General features: G+C 43.0%; 1 protein-coding gene across 1 annotated transcript; it reads right to left on the bottom strand.

Annotated features, from left to right (window-relative positions):
* Positions 1-4,076: 4,076 nt before the first annotated feature.
* On the bottom strand, positions 4,077-13,186 carry LOC118512004. Its single transcript, XM_036055763.1, has 3 exons — positions 7,008-13,186; positions 6,575-6,938; positions 4,077-5,965 (listed from the first exon to the last, which is right to left on the bottom strand). Exons 1-3 carry the CDS (start codon positions 7,009-7,011, stop codon positions 5,809-5,811), a joined length of 525 nt encoding a protein of 174 aa, XP_035911656.1. The 5' UTR covers positions 7,012-13,186; the 3' UTR covers positions 4,077-5,808.
* Positions 13,187-13,229: the final 43 nt, after the last annotated feature.

The raw sequence follows: 13,229 nt of genomic DNA, 5'->3' as shown, positions 1-13,229 counted from the left end.
ATCCTGGTGGCACAACATTTCCTTCAACCACCTCCAAAGGACCTTCCACCGGATGGTGCGCAGGAACCCTGTAAGAAAGAAAGTAGTAATGTTAGTGTAACGGGGAACTTTCTTCACTAATAAATACTTTACAAATTATGTTTTGGGTGAATACACACTGTCCAGTGTTACCTGCTTTGAGACTGCTGTATGACGAATTAAAAGGGGAGGAAAATAAAACCGACAACACCAATGGTTACAAATCTTAGTAATTCTATTTTGCTTAATCTTCTCTCACTCGCTCGCTTTAGGATGTTTGCTGCTCGTCGCTGTATCTGTTTTGCTTATACCGCATCTGCTTCCTATACAAATGACCGTCTGGCTGTACACCTCTCTCCTCTATACACGTTCCTCTCTCGTCCTTCTTTTTTACTTGACGCCCGTTTGCATTGAAACGATCTTCAAAGCAAGGCAAGACAACACCCCACCACAGCAGCTGTGTACACGGCCTTTCAAAATTACAACTGTCAACATGACGGTACCACGTATGTGCGTATCAGAGCGTTACATTAAATGTGTTTTATCTTTTCTTCTCTCTTTTCGATAGCGTTTCATGCGGAAAAGCTCGGAAAATAAATGCATTTTCTTTTTTCATTTTTGTAACTTATCGATTTTAGTACTTTTTTTCTTGCCTGTCTTTATTGTCCGCTCCCAATCGATCGCTAACACACACACACACACCTATTGGCACAGTATTTGATAGTTAACAAACTTATTATGCAGTAGTTTTCGAAAAACCAAGCATTTACACTCTCTGTAGCTGTGTGCTGCTGCTTGTAGTAAGTGCGCACGAACAACAACCACCACTCGAATGCTCAAAGCACTCTCTCTCTCTCTCTCTCTCTCTCCATCTCTCCGTAAAGCCATCAATGAATCCGTCAACTGTCACTTTAGATACTCATTTAGAAAACAAAATTTTAGACTCAAACATGTTAAAAAAAAAACTGGGGGAAAAAACATTGGCCACCTCCTCACGGATGGTGGTAAAAACAATCATTCAACGGTAAAACGGACTGGGAACACGGACCGAAGGGACCTGAACAGGCTCGTAAGAAGACCTATTGGATTGCGCTTGAAACAATCGATGTAATACTCTCCAAATTGTTCATCACCATCGTCGTTCAACTATTTTGATCTGTTGCCGTGTTGCTGCTGTCACTTTATTTGCGCGCTCATGCACCGTCAACGTTATCCTAACTTATCCGGCTGTAACAATCTTCGCTCGAGCCGCAACTTTTCCGTGTCTTTGCTTAAGTGCTAGGTATCCTATACGCTATCCTACCAACCGTTCGTGAAGGGATCTGATAGTGCCTTCTCCTGTTTATCGCTTTAAAAAAAAACTAAATGTAACGCATGTATAAGGTAAAGCAAGAGTTCTCTCGAATTATTCTTTTTTTTTACGGCTTTCGTTACTGTCGTATTGGGAAAAACTGATTTAAAAAATCGTTAGTGCGTTAAGCATGCTGCCACTGTCCTTGTCACTGATCATCACCTTGTTTTTCACATACACATATAGGGAGATTTTGCTGCACTTTCATCAGTGTGATAATTAAAAAGAATTGTCGCTTTACTACCAGAGCAATGAGGTAGTGAGGTAGGAAAAGTAAGCTTACATTTAACGAAATTATTCAATCATTAGCAGAGCGGAGATGGCGCGAGAGCCTCCCCACTTGTGCCTGCAGCAGCAGATCGTTCGTTCACTTGCCGTCCTTCTGCGGACACAGGCATTTTGTTTTTCTTTTTTTAACTAAGCGTACATATTAAACGTAAATGAGGATTAAGCTACTCCGCAGGAGAAAAGTAGAATAAAGGGTGTGTCACGCATAAATGGACAATTACTTACTGATGCTTCAGCGAAAGGCTCAGAATCACCTGCTTATGGCACCTGGTGCAACTGAAAACTTGCTGGGCGTTAATATATTTCACTATGAAATTATGTCTTTCTAATGAGAAAAAAAAGAACGCGAACGGAAAACCTTACCACAGGGAGTACATTCTCAATCATCCCAGCAGGGTTTGTGTGACAAACTTTTAGGTTCGATCAATTATTGATTTGCAGCTTATTGCTGTTAAATGTGTGTGACTTTTCGACACATCCCAAAAAAATACTGTAATAACTCGGGGAGAAAAATCTGTGAAATTCCATTCTTAGAATTTCAGTTTAAAAATCCAAAGTCATAAAAGAAAGCCATATCGTGCAGGTTTTCAGTTGAGTGGTCGGATGATGCTAACCCATATGCTGGATGATCCCCACAAACACTTGTTTGCGAGATAGAGAACTGTACTGTACGCCTATTGATGATCAGTTTAATTGCTGGGGGAAGGGGGGGGGGGGGGGATTTGCAGAGTTTAGTAACTCGCTCAGTTCTTGCTTACTTTGTGCTAGCATATGTATCGCGCTCTTCACCTTTCGAAACCCCTTAACTTAAGTGGTACAATCCGATCCGCGCTCTTCTGTTTGTCCTGCAGCCCTCCCCGTCAGTGACAATCGCAATCGCCGGCGGCCAGAGAGATTACCTTATCATCGTACCATGTTGTTGTGTCACACAAACACTATTTCAAAGGGAGGTAGTTGCGCTTCTTACAATTTTCCTTCGTTTTCTATTGTTGCTTCCTTTCTCACATTGACATGATATGCGCGGGACACAAACAGTCACTTCTTACGACGAAACAAAAAAACATGTTAAAATCATACGCGTTCAAGCCCGCACACCGACGACGGCCCCGAGCGGGGGGCGGGTGGGGGGTATGCAAACTATCGTCACAAAAATTATAAGAGCAAAAAAAAACAGCGTACTAATACTTGTGGAATGAAAGAACGTTACGGGCTAACACTAGTCATTAAATCAGTGGATAAAAGACGCTTATTCAAACAAAGATATCAAAGTGTTATGATAAAATGTAAAAGTAAAACATAATGAAGAAAAAAAAAAGTAAGACACAAAAGATTTAAGATTAAAACATGAAAAGAAACATGAAACACACACATAAAAAACGCGCGCCTACTCTCGCTCCTACTCGCGCTCCTTTCCGCGCTCCTTCTCACTCACGTGCTCACTGTATCATCATCATCAATTGAACCGATCGATCTCGATCGGTTGTCGTTCTCGCGGAACTCGTCCATCCTTTCCGACTGTTATCGCGCCCTGGCCGACGATAATCCGCCGCTTAAATGATTAAGTTTATGTTGCTGGGAAAGTTGTCGATGAAGTGGTGAAACTCGAGCAGCCCATCGCGCCGGTGACGTTCCATGTGCTTGGGCAGGTTGCGCCGCTGCGTGACAATCTTCGGGCAGAGCGGACACTGCGCCCCCTTGCCACACTCCTTCATGTGGCCGCGCAGCGCGCTAAGCTTCTTGTACTTGACGCCACACTGCGGACAGACGTAACGCGTTAGGCCATCGTCCATGATCACTACCTTCGGTTCCAGCAGCTCTATGCAATCTAGGAATTTGTGCGTTCGATTGAAAGCGACACATGCACACATATACACACACACACACGCGCGCGCAAACACCCACCAACCAACGGGCGGACAAACAACGGTCACACAGTTCCATGTGGCGCAGAGGCGTGCGGGCGTTATTAAGCGTAGACGGCGACGATCAAAAACAAAACAAAAAATACGGGGAAGAGAAAGAGAAGAGAAAGAAAAAAAGGAAAGAAAATTTATGATTAGTTTCGGTGGGAACATTTTGCATTTCACGCGAGCTTCACACTAACATTTTGCTACAAAAGTGTTTGTTTTGTTGGTGGAAATGTATGAAAAAGAACAAAAGAATAAAAGAGAAAAAAAAAGGATAACAAGAAGCTAACGAGAAAACCATAATTTTGAAGAACGTAAGAAGAAGGTAGAAGAACAAAAAAAAATCAAAACTTCAAATTTTACGACAATCAACGAGATAAACAAAACAATAATACTACAGTGTACCTCAAACAATAATTTAAATTCGTCTAAATAACTTAATACCGAAATCAATGTTCGAACAGGATTGTGGGAACAAACGGTTAGGGGATCACTAGCATAGAGAGAGAGAGGGGAGAGAGAGAGGAGGATGAAGAATAGTGGTTGGAAATGATGGGAAAACACAGAAGGCCAATCGGGGACAGATATGAAGAAAGAAAAACAGAGAAAGAGAAAATGAAAGAGGAAAATGGAAGGAAAAAAAGAATGGGAAAAAAGGGGAAAATAATAAATAAATAAATAAATAAATAAAGTAAGAAGGAAAACATAACAAACATAACAGAGTAAACGACAATAATCATAATTACCTTCGGACTGAAGCACAACATAAAAAAGAAAAACTACAAGTCCGAGAATAAGAGGTTATAGAGTCGTAGCTAGAACGAGACCAAGCTAGGAGGAAACAGTGCGCTACAAAAAGACGGATAAAAGTAATACAAGAAAGAGAAACAGAAACAACAGCGAGTAACAGGGGAACAGAACACAGCATACGGGGAGTGGGCGAAAAAACAAGGAAGGAAAAATGCTGGCTAAAAAATGGAGAAAAAAGAAGGTGGAATTAAGAGGGTGGAAAAGAGAAAAACAAAACATTAAACGGCAGAAACAAAACAACAAGAACAACGACTGCGGTCCCGGAATAAACGTATCAGAAAATAAGAAGAAAAAAAAAACAAATAACTAAAAACAAAACAAAAATACAACAAAACAACACAGCATTTGCCCTTCGGATCCCTTTTTTTGTTCTTTAACACAACCCCAACGGTGTCATGCCACCCCTTGACGCACGTGTCACACACACATACTTGAAACTAGTCGGACTAGACTAATCCGCCGCCGCCGTAGAGGGAGCAGCAGAAGAAGTACAGTGAGAGAGCTCAGACAGACCGACCGACCGACCGACCGAACTTCTTGCGGCCAGTTGCGCTAGTGAGAAGAGGGCTAATGAATGAGTGAAAATGTGAAACAACTAATGAAAATGCTACAACAATTAATTAAATAAACTTCCAGAGCAGATACTACCAAACTTTCAGTCTGCAAAAGCAAGCTAAAGAGAGCAAGTAAACGGGGGCGCGCGGCTTCCTTGCAGTCCTTGTAGTGGACTAAAAAAAACACCATCACCAAAGAGAGGGAGGGAGAGAGAGAGAGAGCAGCGAGAGGGTAAAACATTGACTGACTAAAATGGGTTTAAAGGCAACAAAAACACATTTTCCTAACGTTAGAAACATTTATCTCAACCTCTAAAGTGGCTTCTTTTGCTTTATTATCATCACACAACTTCAGGGTGCGTGTGAGTGTGCGTGTGATTGGATGTGAGTCATCACACGGGTTTATTTCTCATTTCCTTTGCCCTATAGTTTAAGCTTCTTAAGTTAAAAAACAACAAAACCTTTCCAAAACTCCGTTTTAGTTATGTTTGGCTTCTCTTCTTTTTTGTTTTACTTATGTTTGATTCTTTTGCTAGTGTACGATCACGATCGTGCGAAGGAAGGATACGATCTCGCTAAGGAGTTTGCTTCGCCGCGTGAAGTCTCTACGATTATTGGTATTAGTCTAAACACATTTTTTTGTTTCACTCCTCCAATCATTAATCGTTAAAGCATACACGGAGGTACGGATCCGGGCAGCTCGCTATGTACATGGGCCACTACTATCCGTACACGGTTGCCCGTTTTCTTTTTTGGTATTTGGAATGGAAACAACAGCAACAATTCCCGCGTGGGAAAAACCGAAAACATTAATTTCGCTTCACTAGCTGTTCTGTTAATTAGTGTGAGTGTGTGTGTGTGTGTGCCGCCCGTCGCCGGTCTAGTAATAGCCGGGGCTTTCCTTGTGCACATTAAGCAGGTGCCGGTTAAGGATGAAGGCGTAGGAAAATTTCTTATCACACTTCGGACAAGAATGGCGCCGGTCGGCGTTACATTCATTGCGCAGATGACGAAGCAGCGAGTATTTGGTTTTGTACCTGCAAACACGGAACGGACACACGCACATGAAGGTACCGGGGAGCAACATAACGACATAGCCCCCAGAAGACAGTGTGTGTGTGTGTGTGTGTGAGCGCAGATGGAGCGAGCAAGCACAAGCATGAAAGGAGAAGAAAAGATGAGAAGAGAGAAAAAAATACGAATAAACATTTACACGTTTTGCATCGCAAAATGGGGGGAAAGGGGGGGGGGGGGGCAAACTGTTGACGAGACGGGAGACAGACGGGCAGTTTAGCCTTTTTCTCCATCCAGGGTGGCATCCGGCTTTGGACACTGGTGTCTTAAAAATGCCAATTCTTCATCAACCCACAGACCCAGCGCGCACGGATGTGGGTTCCGCTTCTGCCGTTCCCGTTCGACAAGGTGCAACGGGGCAGCTTGTGTCCAGGGAGTCAGAAGCGTCATGCACACCGTGGAGGTGATCGTGTTCGAGTGGAAGAATTTTAAGCCTCTTAATTATACCCAGTGTGACGACCACCAGTGCACATTGCCCCGGATGGATACCTAGGCTAGGCTAGCAAGCGCGTCGTTGGATAAGAACGGGACAAAACAAAAACCAAGGGAAGCACAATCACGCGCACACATACTTCCGATCACAAGAGTCCGCCGGACAGTGAAAGAAGCCGTGTTCGGCCGGACGCTCCACCATCAAGGCAAAGTCGTCCTGGAGCGCGCCTTGCTGCTGGCCCTGGTGGATCGCACCGCCCGGCTGGAACGCTAGCCCTAACGCGTCCTCCTCACACAGTGCCGCCACGGCCGGTGGGATGCTTCCGTCGCCCAGCCCAAACCGGTGCAGGTGCGCACCCAGATGATGGTCCGCGTCCGATACACCTTCCACCCCGTCACCGGCAGCGATACCTTCGCCCTCGATTACGGACACAGTTATCTTCGCTTCCTCCTTCACCACTCCTCCGTCCGACTCTAGCAGCGCAGCAGCGTTTGATGATATATCTGCAAAAAAGAACGGAAAGTAATATGTTAGTAAAAAAAAGAAGTTTAAATGGTTCCCACAACACTAACGCATTCTTCCAGTACGATATCTCCGTTAGAGCGCGTAACAGCACGATTCCAATAACCCAATAAGAGAAACAAAGGAGGTATCAACATGGGTAAGAAGCCTATTAACACAGAGGTAATATGCATACATTCAACATAATGCTGACGGGGGGTACAGTGGGGACAGGTGGGGACTGGGAAGCGTGGGGAGCAGATGGATCGTATGTGTGCGCTTTGTTTGTGTGCGGTGAAACGTTGTCTCCAGTCAAGATCACTCACAAATCAGGATAAACAGATATAAACGCTGACCACAGGAACTCATTCACACACACACACACTCGCATACACTGTCGCATTCACTCAGCACACGCAGTCGTTCAGGAGGACACTTTTCCTCTACATCATCGCTATACTAAACACCTTCTCGTGGCACGGAACACACATCCGGTGGCGGCTTTTGCATTTGTGCTTCTTCTTTTGTTGTTTTTTGTTGCTCCGGCTTCACATCATTTTGTTTGATTACTTTTTTCCTCTTTTATTGTTTCTTCTTTTCAACATGTTCCATCATCATCATCATCCTTTCCAAACATTCAGATTCGCACAAGCAACTATGTGTATATGTGTTTTCTCGTCCTTAACCTTCTCTCCTTCCTGTCGTCGATCGCGATCGATCGATCGACCGATCGATTCCACCCACCTTTCCCATTTTGTTTCACGATGATCTGACCGTTTTTTTCTCTCTCTCTTGCTTAATATGTGTATATAAATATATAGCTATGTATATATATATATATATATATATATATATATTTACTCGTACATACATATATCTGCCATCGCAATCGTGTGATCTCGATACCTTTCACATTCAAACATTCTTTTGGTCGACTTCGACTAGTAGTGCCAGTTTAGAGGTCGATCGTTCATCGTCTACGCATGTTACCCCACCCTTCGCTCTGTATGTGTGTGTGTATATATATATAATATATAAAGTGTTTCACTTTTTTCTTTTTTGTTTAATTAATAAATCTATCGTTTAGTATCGTTCTTGTTTTTCTTCTTCTTCTCCTCCTCCTCCTGCTTCCACGACTGTTGTTACACGCCCGGCGTGCTGTTACACTTAGTCTCGGTAAAAGTTAATAAACAAAATAATAAATGATTATTAGTTTTGGTATAAAATGTACACACTCTCTTTCTCTCTCACACACCACCACCTACTACACTTCTCCTCCTTCCCGCTCAGAGTTTAAAGGCGCGTTGTTGGTTGGGTTTATCGAAGGGGGTGCGCCCACACCCCTTTGCTTTATCAGCGCACCCGTCACTTCAAAACAACATATGAATGCAAAGTTAAGCAATGCTGCGCGCGCCCGCCCATATTCTCCACTCTTAGTACACGGTTAATGTCTTATAAACATATATCCTTCTCCTTCTCCAGGGGAACCGATTATCCTCTTTACGTTAAAAAATAAGATCGATTAAGCTGACGGTGTGTTACGGTTTACGGACTGTGCAAATGTGTGTGTGTGTTATACACGCCCGGGAGAGCGAATGGCACCCGGCAAAATATATTGCCGACTCGACTCTCTGTTGTGTGGTAACTTGTGTCGTTTGCTTATTTTTCGCTTGGTAACTCTTTCGGTTAGTAACGTTCCCCCCTTCAAATTCTATCAACAGTGAATCACAGAGAAAGGATTGTGTTCTGCCGATTCGTTTGTCCTTTCTTCGGTCTACCTCTGTCCTCGACATCCCCCCGTGTGTCTATGAAATCTATTTTATACTCGCGATCACTTGCTCACACAGCTTGAGTCGGACTCGGTTTAAGGTGTGTGTGTTTCGTTTTCTTTTTGTTTGCAGTTTTTAGCGATCCGTGGTGCAAAACGCACAGATACTGGAGATCCAATTCGTTGGTTTTGTGTACAATGGCGTTACAACAATTGCGGCTCATTTAAGTAAATGTGTCCTCCTTCCACGCGCACTCTCCTCCACTATGCAAAAACAAAACAAAAAAAAACCCCCAATTCCAACTAGATGTAAATTGTCTAACGTTAAGATTACTTTTTCCTTCCAACGACGCACACCCCACCATACACACCATAACCCCCTGTGTCTGGGACACACCTATTGCCGCCTACAGTCGATCGTTTCGTACGATTATTCCTACCACACACGCATGCACACACCAATGTATGGATTTGTGTGAATAAAATCATTGAATTTCGCTCTCAAATGATTCCGAACCCCGAACACTAGCATCATAAGATTCCGACGGCAATGGGGTGAATATCTTCGATCGCGATCGTAACATTTTGCAAAACCAAGTACTTAAAATGGTGTACATTTTTAAGTTTGCTTTCCCTGTGCACTATCTATTCGTTACCAGATATGCTTGATTTTGTTTGTTTCAAAATATACTCCCGCCCTTATACACATTCGTTTGCTAGCGTGTGTGTGTTTTACACGTTTTTTGTTACAGATTCATCTACAACCCCATGTACACATCACACACACACACGCGCGCGCGCGCGTATTCCTCGAAATGATTTTGTTCTCCTTCCTGTGCTACAATAATATAATTTATCTTATCATGATTCACCTCCGTACGAGCCTATATACATATATAGACATACACACGTAGCTCCCCCCACCTTGTTTCACTTGCTTGTTTTTCGTAGTAACAATAACGATCACAAAAAATCACATCAATATTATCATTCACAGCGCATTATTTTTCGTCCTTTTTTAAATCCTTTTTTTCCATTTTTTTTTTGTCCTCCCATTTTCTTCATTTTCCCACCGAGGAACCGAGGAAGGAGTGATCGATTGAGTGTTGTGTGTGTGTGTGTGTGTGGGGTTTCATCAATCAGTGTTTCTCTACTCTTTCTTTAAAGCATTAGGAGGGGAGGTTGGCAAAAGTCCCGTGTGTGGGGTTGGTGGTGGTATGTATAAAAAACCAAAGAAGAAAAAAAAAACAAGAAAACACACAAAAACATGCACAAGTATAAAATGCCTCCCGAAAAACAAACAAAAAACCTACGTTGGGTAACGATCGCGCATGGGTTTGTGTTTTAAGTAACTGTTGCACATTCGAATATGCGTTTGAATGTGTGTTCCCTATGCTATGTTTGGCTGGGTAGTGGTGGTGTGTACGTGTGTATGCATGCCTGGTGGTGGAAACAGAATCCTCCTGTTCAAGCCGGCCGGCAGCATCCCAACAGTTCGTTCGCCCTCTCTCTCCCCCCTTAGATTGCTGGAGTCCGCCCCGGCACAACGTTCACAACGGATATCGCGTGGTGGTGGTGGATCGTTTCAGTGTCGTGGGTTTTCTTTTCCCCCCACGCGTCTTTACAGTTCTCGTCCGGTTTCGTTTCGTTTCTAAGTAAGTATTATGCGAGTTAATAAACATATATTCCCTTACCGATCACCCCCCTTTTAAAGACCATTCTACCTGATCTTTTGTTACAAGATTGATTAAATTATTGGCGTTCGGTGTGTGTGTGTGTGTGTGTGCCTAACTCTAGTGGTTTATCGTATTCACCTTCCTTCAACCCCTGTTCATCTTAAAGCGCCCTTCCTCTCACTACCCTTCTCACACATTGCATACAACAACAATTCACGCAAAAATTAAATAAAGAACGACTATACTCTTTTGCAAATATCACAATCCAATTGTTTCAGTTTCGTTTTTTTTTTTGCCCCCTCTCTATCCTCTTCCTCTATCGGATCCGATCGTCATTCTCTCCTCCGCTCGACACCCAACTCCCCCGTAATGGGGTGGGTGGGCAGTTAATAAATTGCCACTTTACAACCACTAAGGCCTATGCTTCATGTCCGTTAAATGCATAAGCTATCGTTACGTACTCTATTATAGCAAGCAAACCCGCTCCCGCGATACTTTAGAATCCCGTCAGGATCAATCCACAACACACGTTAACAACACGCGCTGTATATGGTTCAAACAATTAATAGTAACATTCGCTTCCTGCGTTCCCGCGGTTGCACAGAGCTGCTCGGATAATGCACACGTGTTGAGGTGAAATTTTGAAATTTCGTACTAAGCACAGTTACGCGAGAGATACACATTAAACAATAAAGGGTAAGCGATAACGACAAAAAAAATGAAACAAAAAACCAAAACCACCAGCTACTCTGATCGATTGATTGTTCAACGGAATCGTTGCTAGCTAATCCCTATATCCTCGAACTAAATCCTACCATCCCATCCATCCTATTATTGCACTGCAATGTCCAAATCATCACGCTGTTGGGCGGTTTGATTTTCCGAGACAAGCGTTTCGATCGGCGTTGTGCGTCGGATCGTCGATCGATCAGGCAATGTCCCAAAAATTCAATAAATATCCTCTCATCCATCCATCCTCAACTCAGGAGACTATAACACAGTCTATGTCTAGTATCACTCGAAACAACACACACATCCTTCCTCGACTCTTCGCCTAAGATCCCTTTTTCTCGTTAGTGTTACGGCGGTTCTCTGTATAAAGCCCTGTCGTCCTACGCTACAAAAGGACTCTGTGTTGCTGTGTGTGTGTTAATATGTGTTAACCCGTTCCTAATTCTTTGCTTATCCTAATGATCTTATCGGTTCCTGTGTGTGTGTGTGTTTCTAACCCTTTCTATATTGCATTTCTTGCTCTTGGTAACCAATTGTGTTGTGTGTGTGTGTGCAAAACGCGACATTAACGGTGAACGCTAATCGGTCGTTTGCCACATGGTAAGCTCTGTCCTTTCTGCGTTCGTTGCTGCACTTGCTTTGACTCTGACTGACTCGCCGCACTATATAGTTATCACCTACTTGTTGTTGTTATTGGTAGAAAGGGAGCTTGGCTCCCCCCCCGCTTAGTTTTCCCTTTCCATTCCGTGTTTTAATCATATAAATAAGCTATGCAAGATATTAAAGACGAAAGATCAATAAACAATCAACAGAAGAAAACAGAAAACAACACACAGCTGCTGCTTGATCCGTTGGTCAAACCATTCGTTTACAACGCGCTGGTTTGCCGAATGGCATCTCTGGATAAAGTACGGATAATGTATATGTGTGTGTGTGTGTTTTTGCTTTTCTTTTCTTTTTTTGGAACAGAAGAATCTTACTCGTATTTAAAAAAAAATGACTCGAATGCGTTAGCTAACAGTACGACGACAAATGTTTGACAGGGTCCCCCCGGGGTGGGGTTATATATCTTGCACTTTTTTTCCTTCTCTCTCTCTTTCTCTCACTTTTTTTATCAAATATTGATCACATTTAATAAAAGGATTACGACCGCCAAAAAGGTATTCGCTCTTCCCCCTCCACCTCTTCCTTCCACCTGACTTTAAAAGTCGCTTGTGGTAACTCACGTTTGTGCTAAATCATCAACCATTGACCCTCCTATTTCGCTTGCCGATCGCAACATACACATACATCCGATCGTGTGTGGTGTTGTACACAATATGGCGCATCACAAAAAAAGGAAGGCATTTTTTGTTTGTTTGTTTCGTTTCCTTGACTGCTTAAGCATTGTTTAAGATAAACAAAAGAAGAAATAAGAATGTTAAGTAACTGACCCACCTAAAGTATGTTAATATATAGATGTATGCATGTATAGGTATGGTATGGTATATGTTTTTCTCGCTAATCCCTTTTCACCATGCCGGTTTTTCTTTTTCTCCGCTGGAGGTTTTCCCAACCCAACGTGTTATTGCCGGGGAATTTCGAATGCAAACTGTTTGCCTCAACTGTTTGGTGCGTGTTACGGTACTTTGAGTACCAGACTGTAATAAAACGAACGAGACCTTCTGCTTAATCACTTAAAATACACTTATTATGCTGTCGCGATCGCACCCGTTCGATCGAGCTCAGCTGCTTGGCACAGAGCTCGCCTCGCGAGCAACGGTCGAGCTAACAACTACTACTACTACTACGCCAATAGGTCCATTATTATTCCTCCATGTTTCAATTCTTTGTCAATCCACACTTGATTAGTTCAATTTTACATCCGGTTCCGGATTGTTACTTCATAGAATGTGATTTTAAATCCGACTAAACGCGCGAAGCTATTCCGTGTAGGCTCGCTCCCGCCTGGCCAACAATATTGTTCACCTGTTCCCTTTCTTTGACTCACAGACCCCGCTGCTGCTGCTGCTGCTGCTGCTGGATATGTTGGTTTTGGTTATTTCTGACTACAAACAATTCCATTGTTAAGATAATTTAGAATGCATATACTAACAATAATAAGATGAAATAAAATA

Source organism: Anopheles stephensi, chromosome 3 (assembly GCF_013141755.1).
Source record: "Anopheles stephensi strain Indian chromosome 3, UCI_ANSTEP_V1.0, whole genome shotgun sequence".
NCBI lineage: Eukaryota > Metazoa > Arthropoda > Insecta > Diptera > Culicidae > Anopheles > Anopheles stephensi.
This window is presented reverse-complemented; position numbering and strand designations above follow the sequence as displayed.

What these genes read in the sequence shown, in the direction of transcription:
- LOC118512004 (XM_036055763.1), bottom strand. An exon ending in GCGGACTCTTGTGATCGGAA is followed by an intron (nt 5,966 to 6,574) that starts GTATGTGTGCGC and finishes CCGTGTTTGCAG; the next exon opens with GTACAAAACCAAATACTCGC.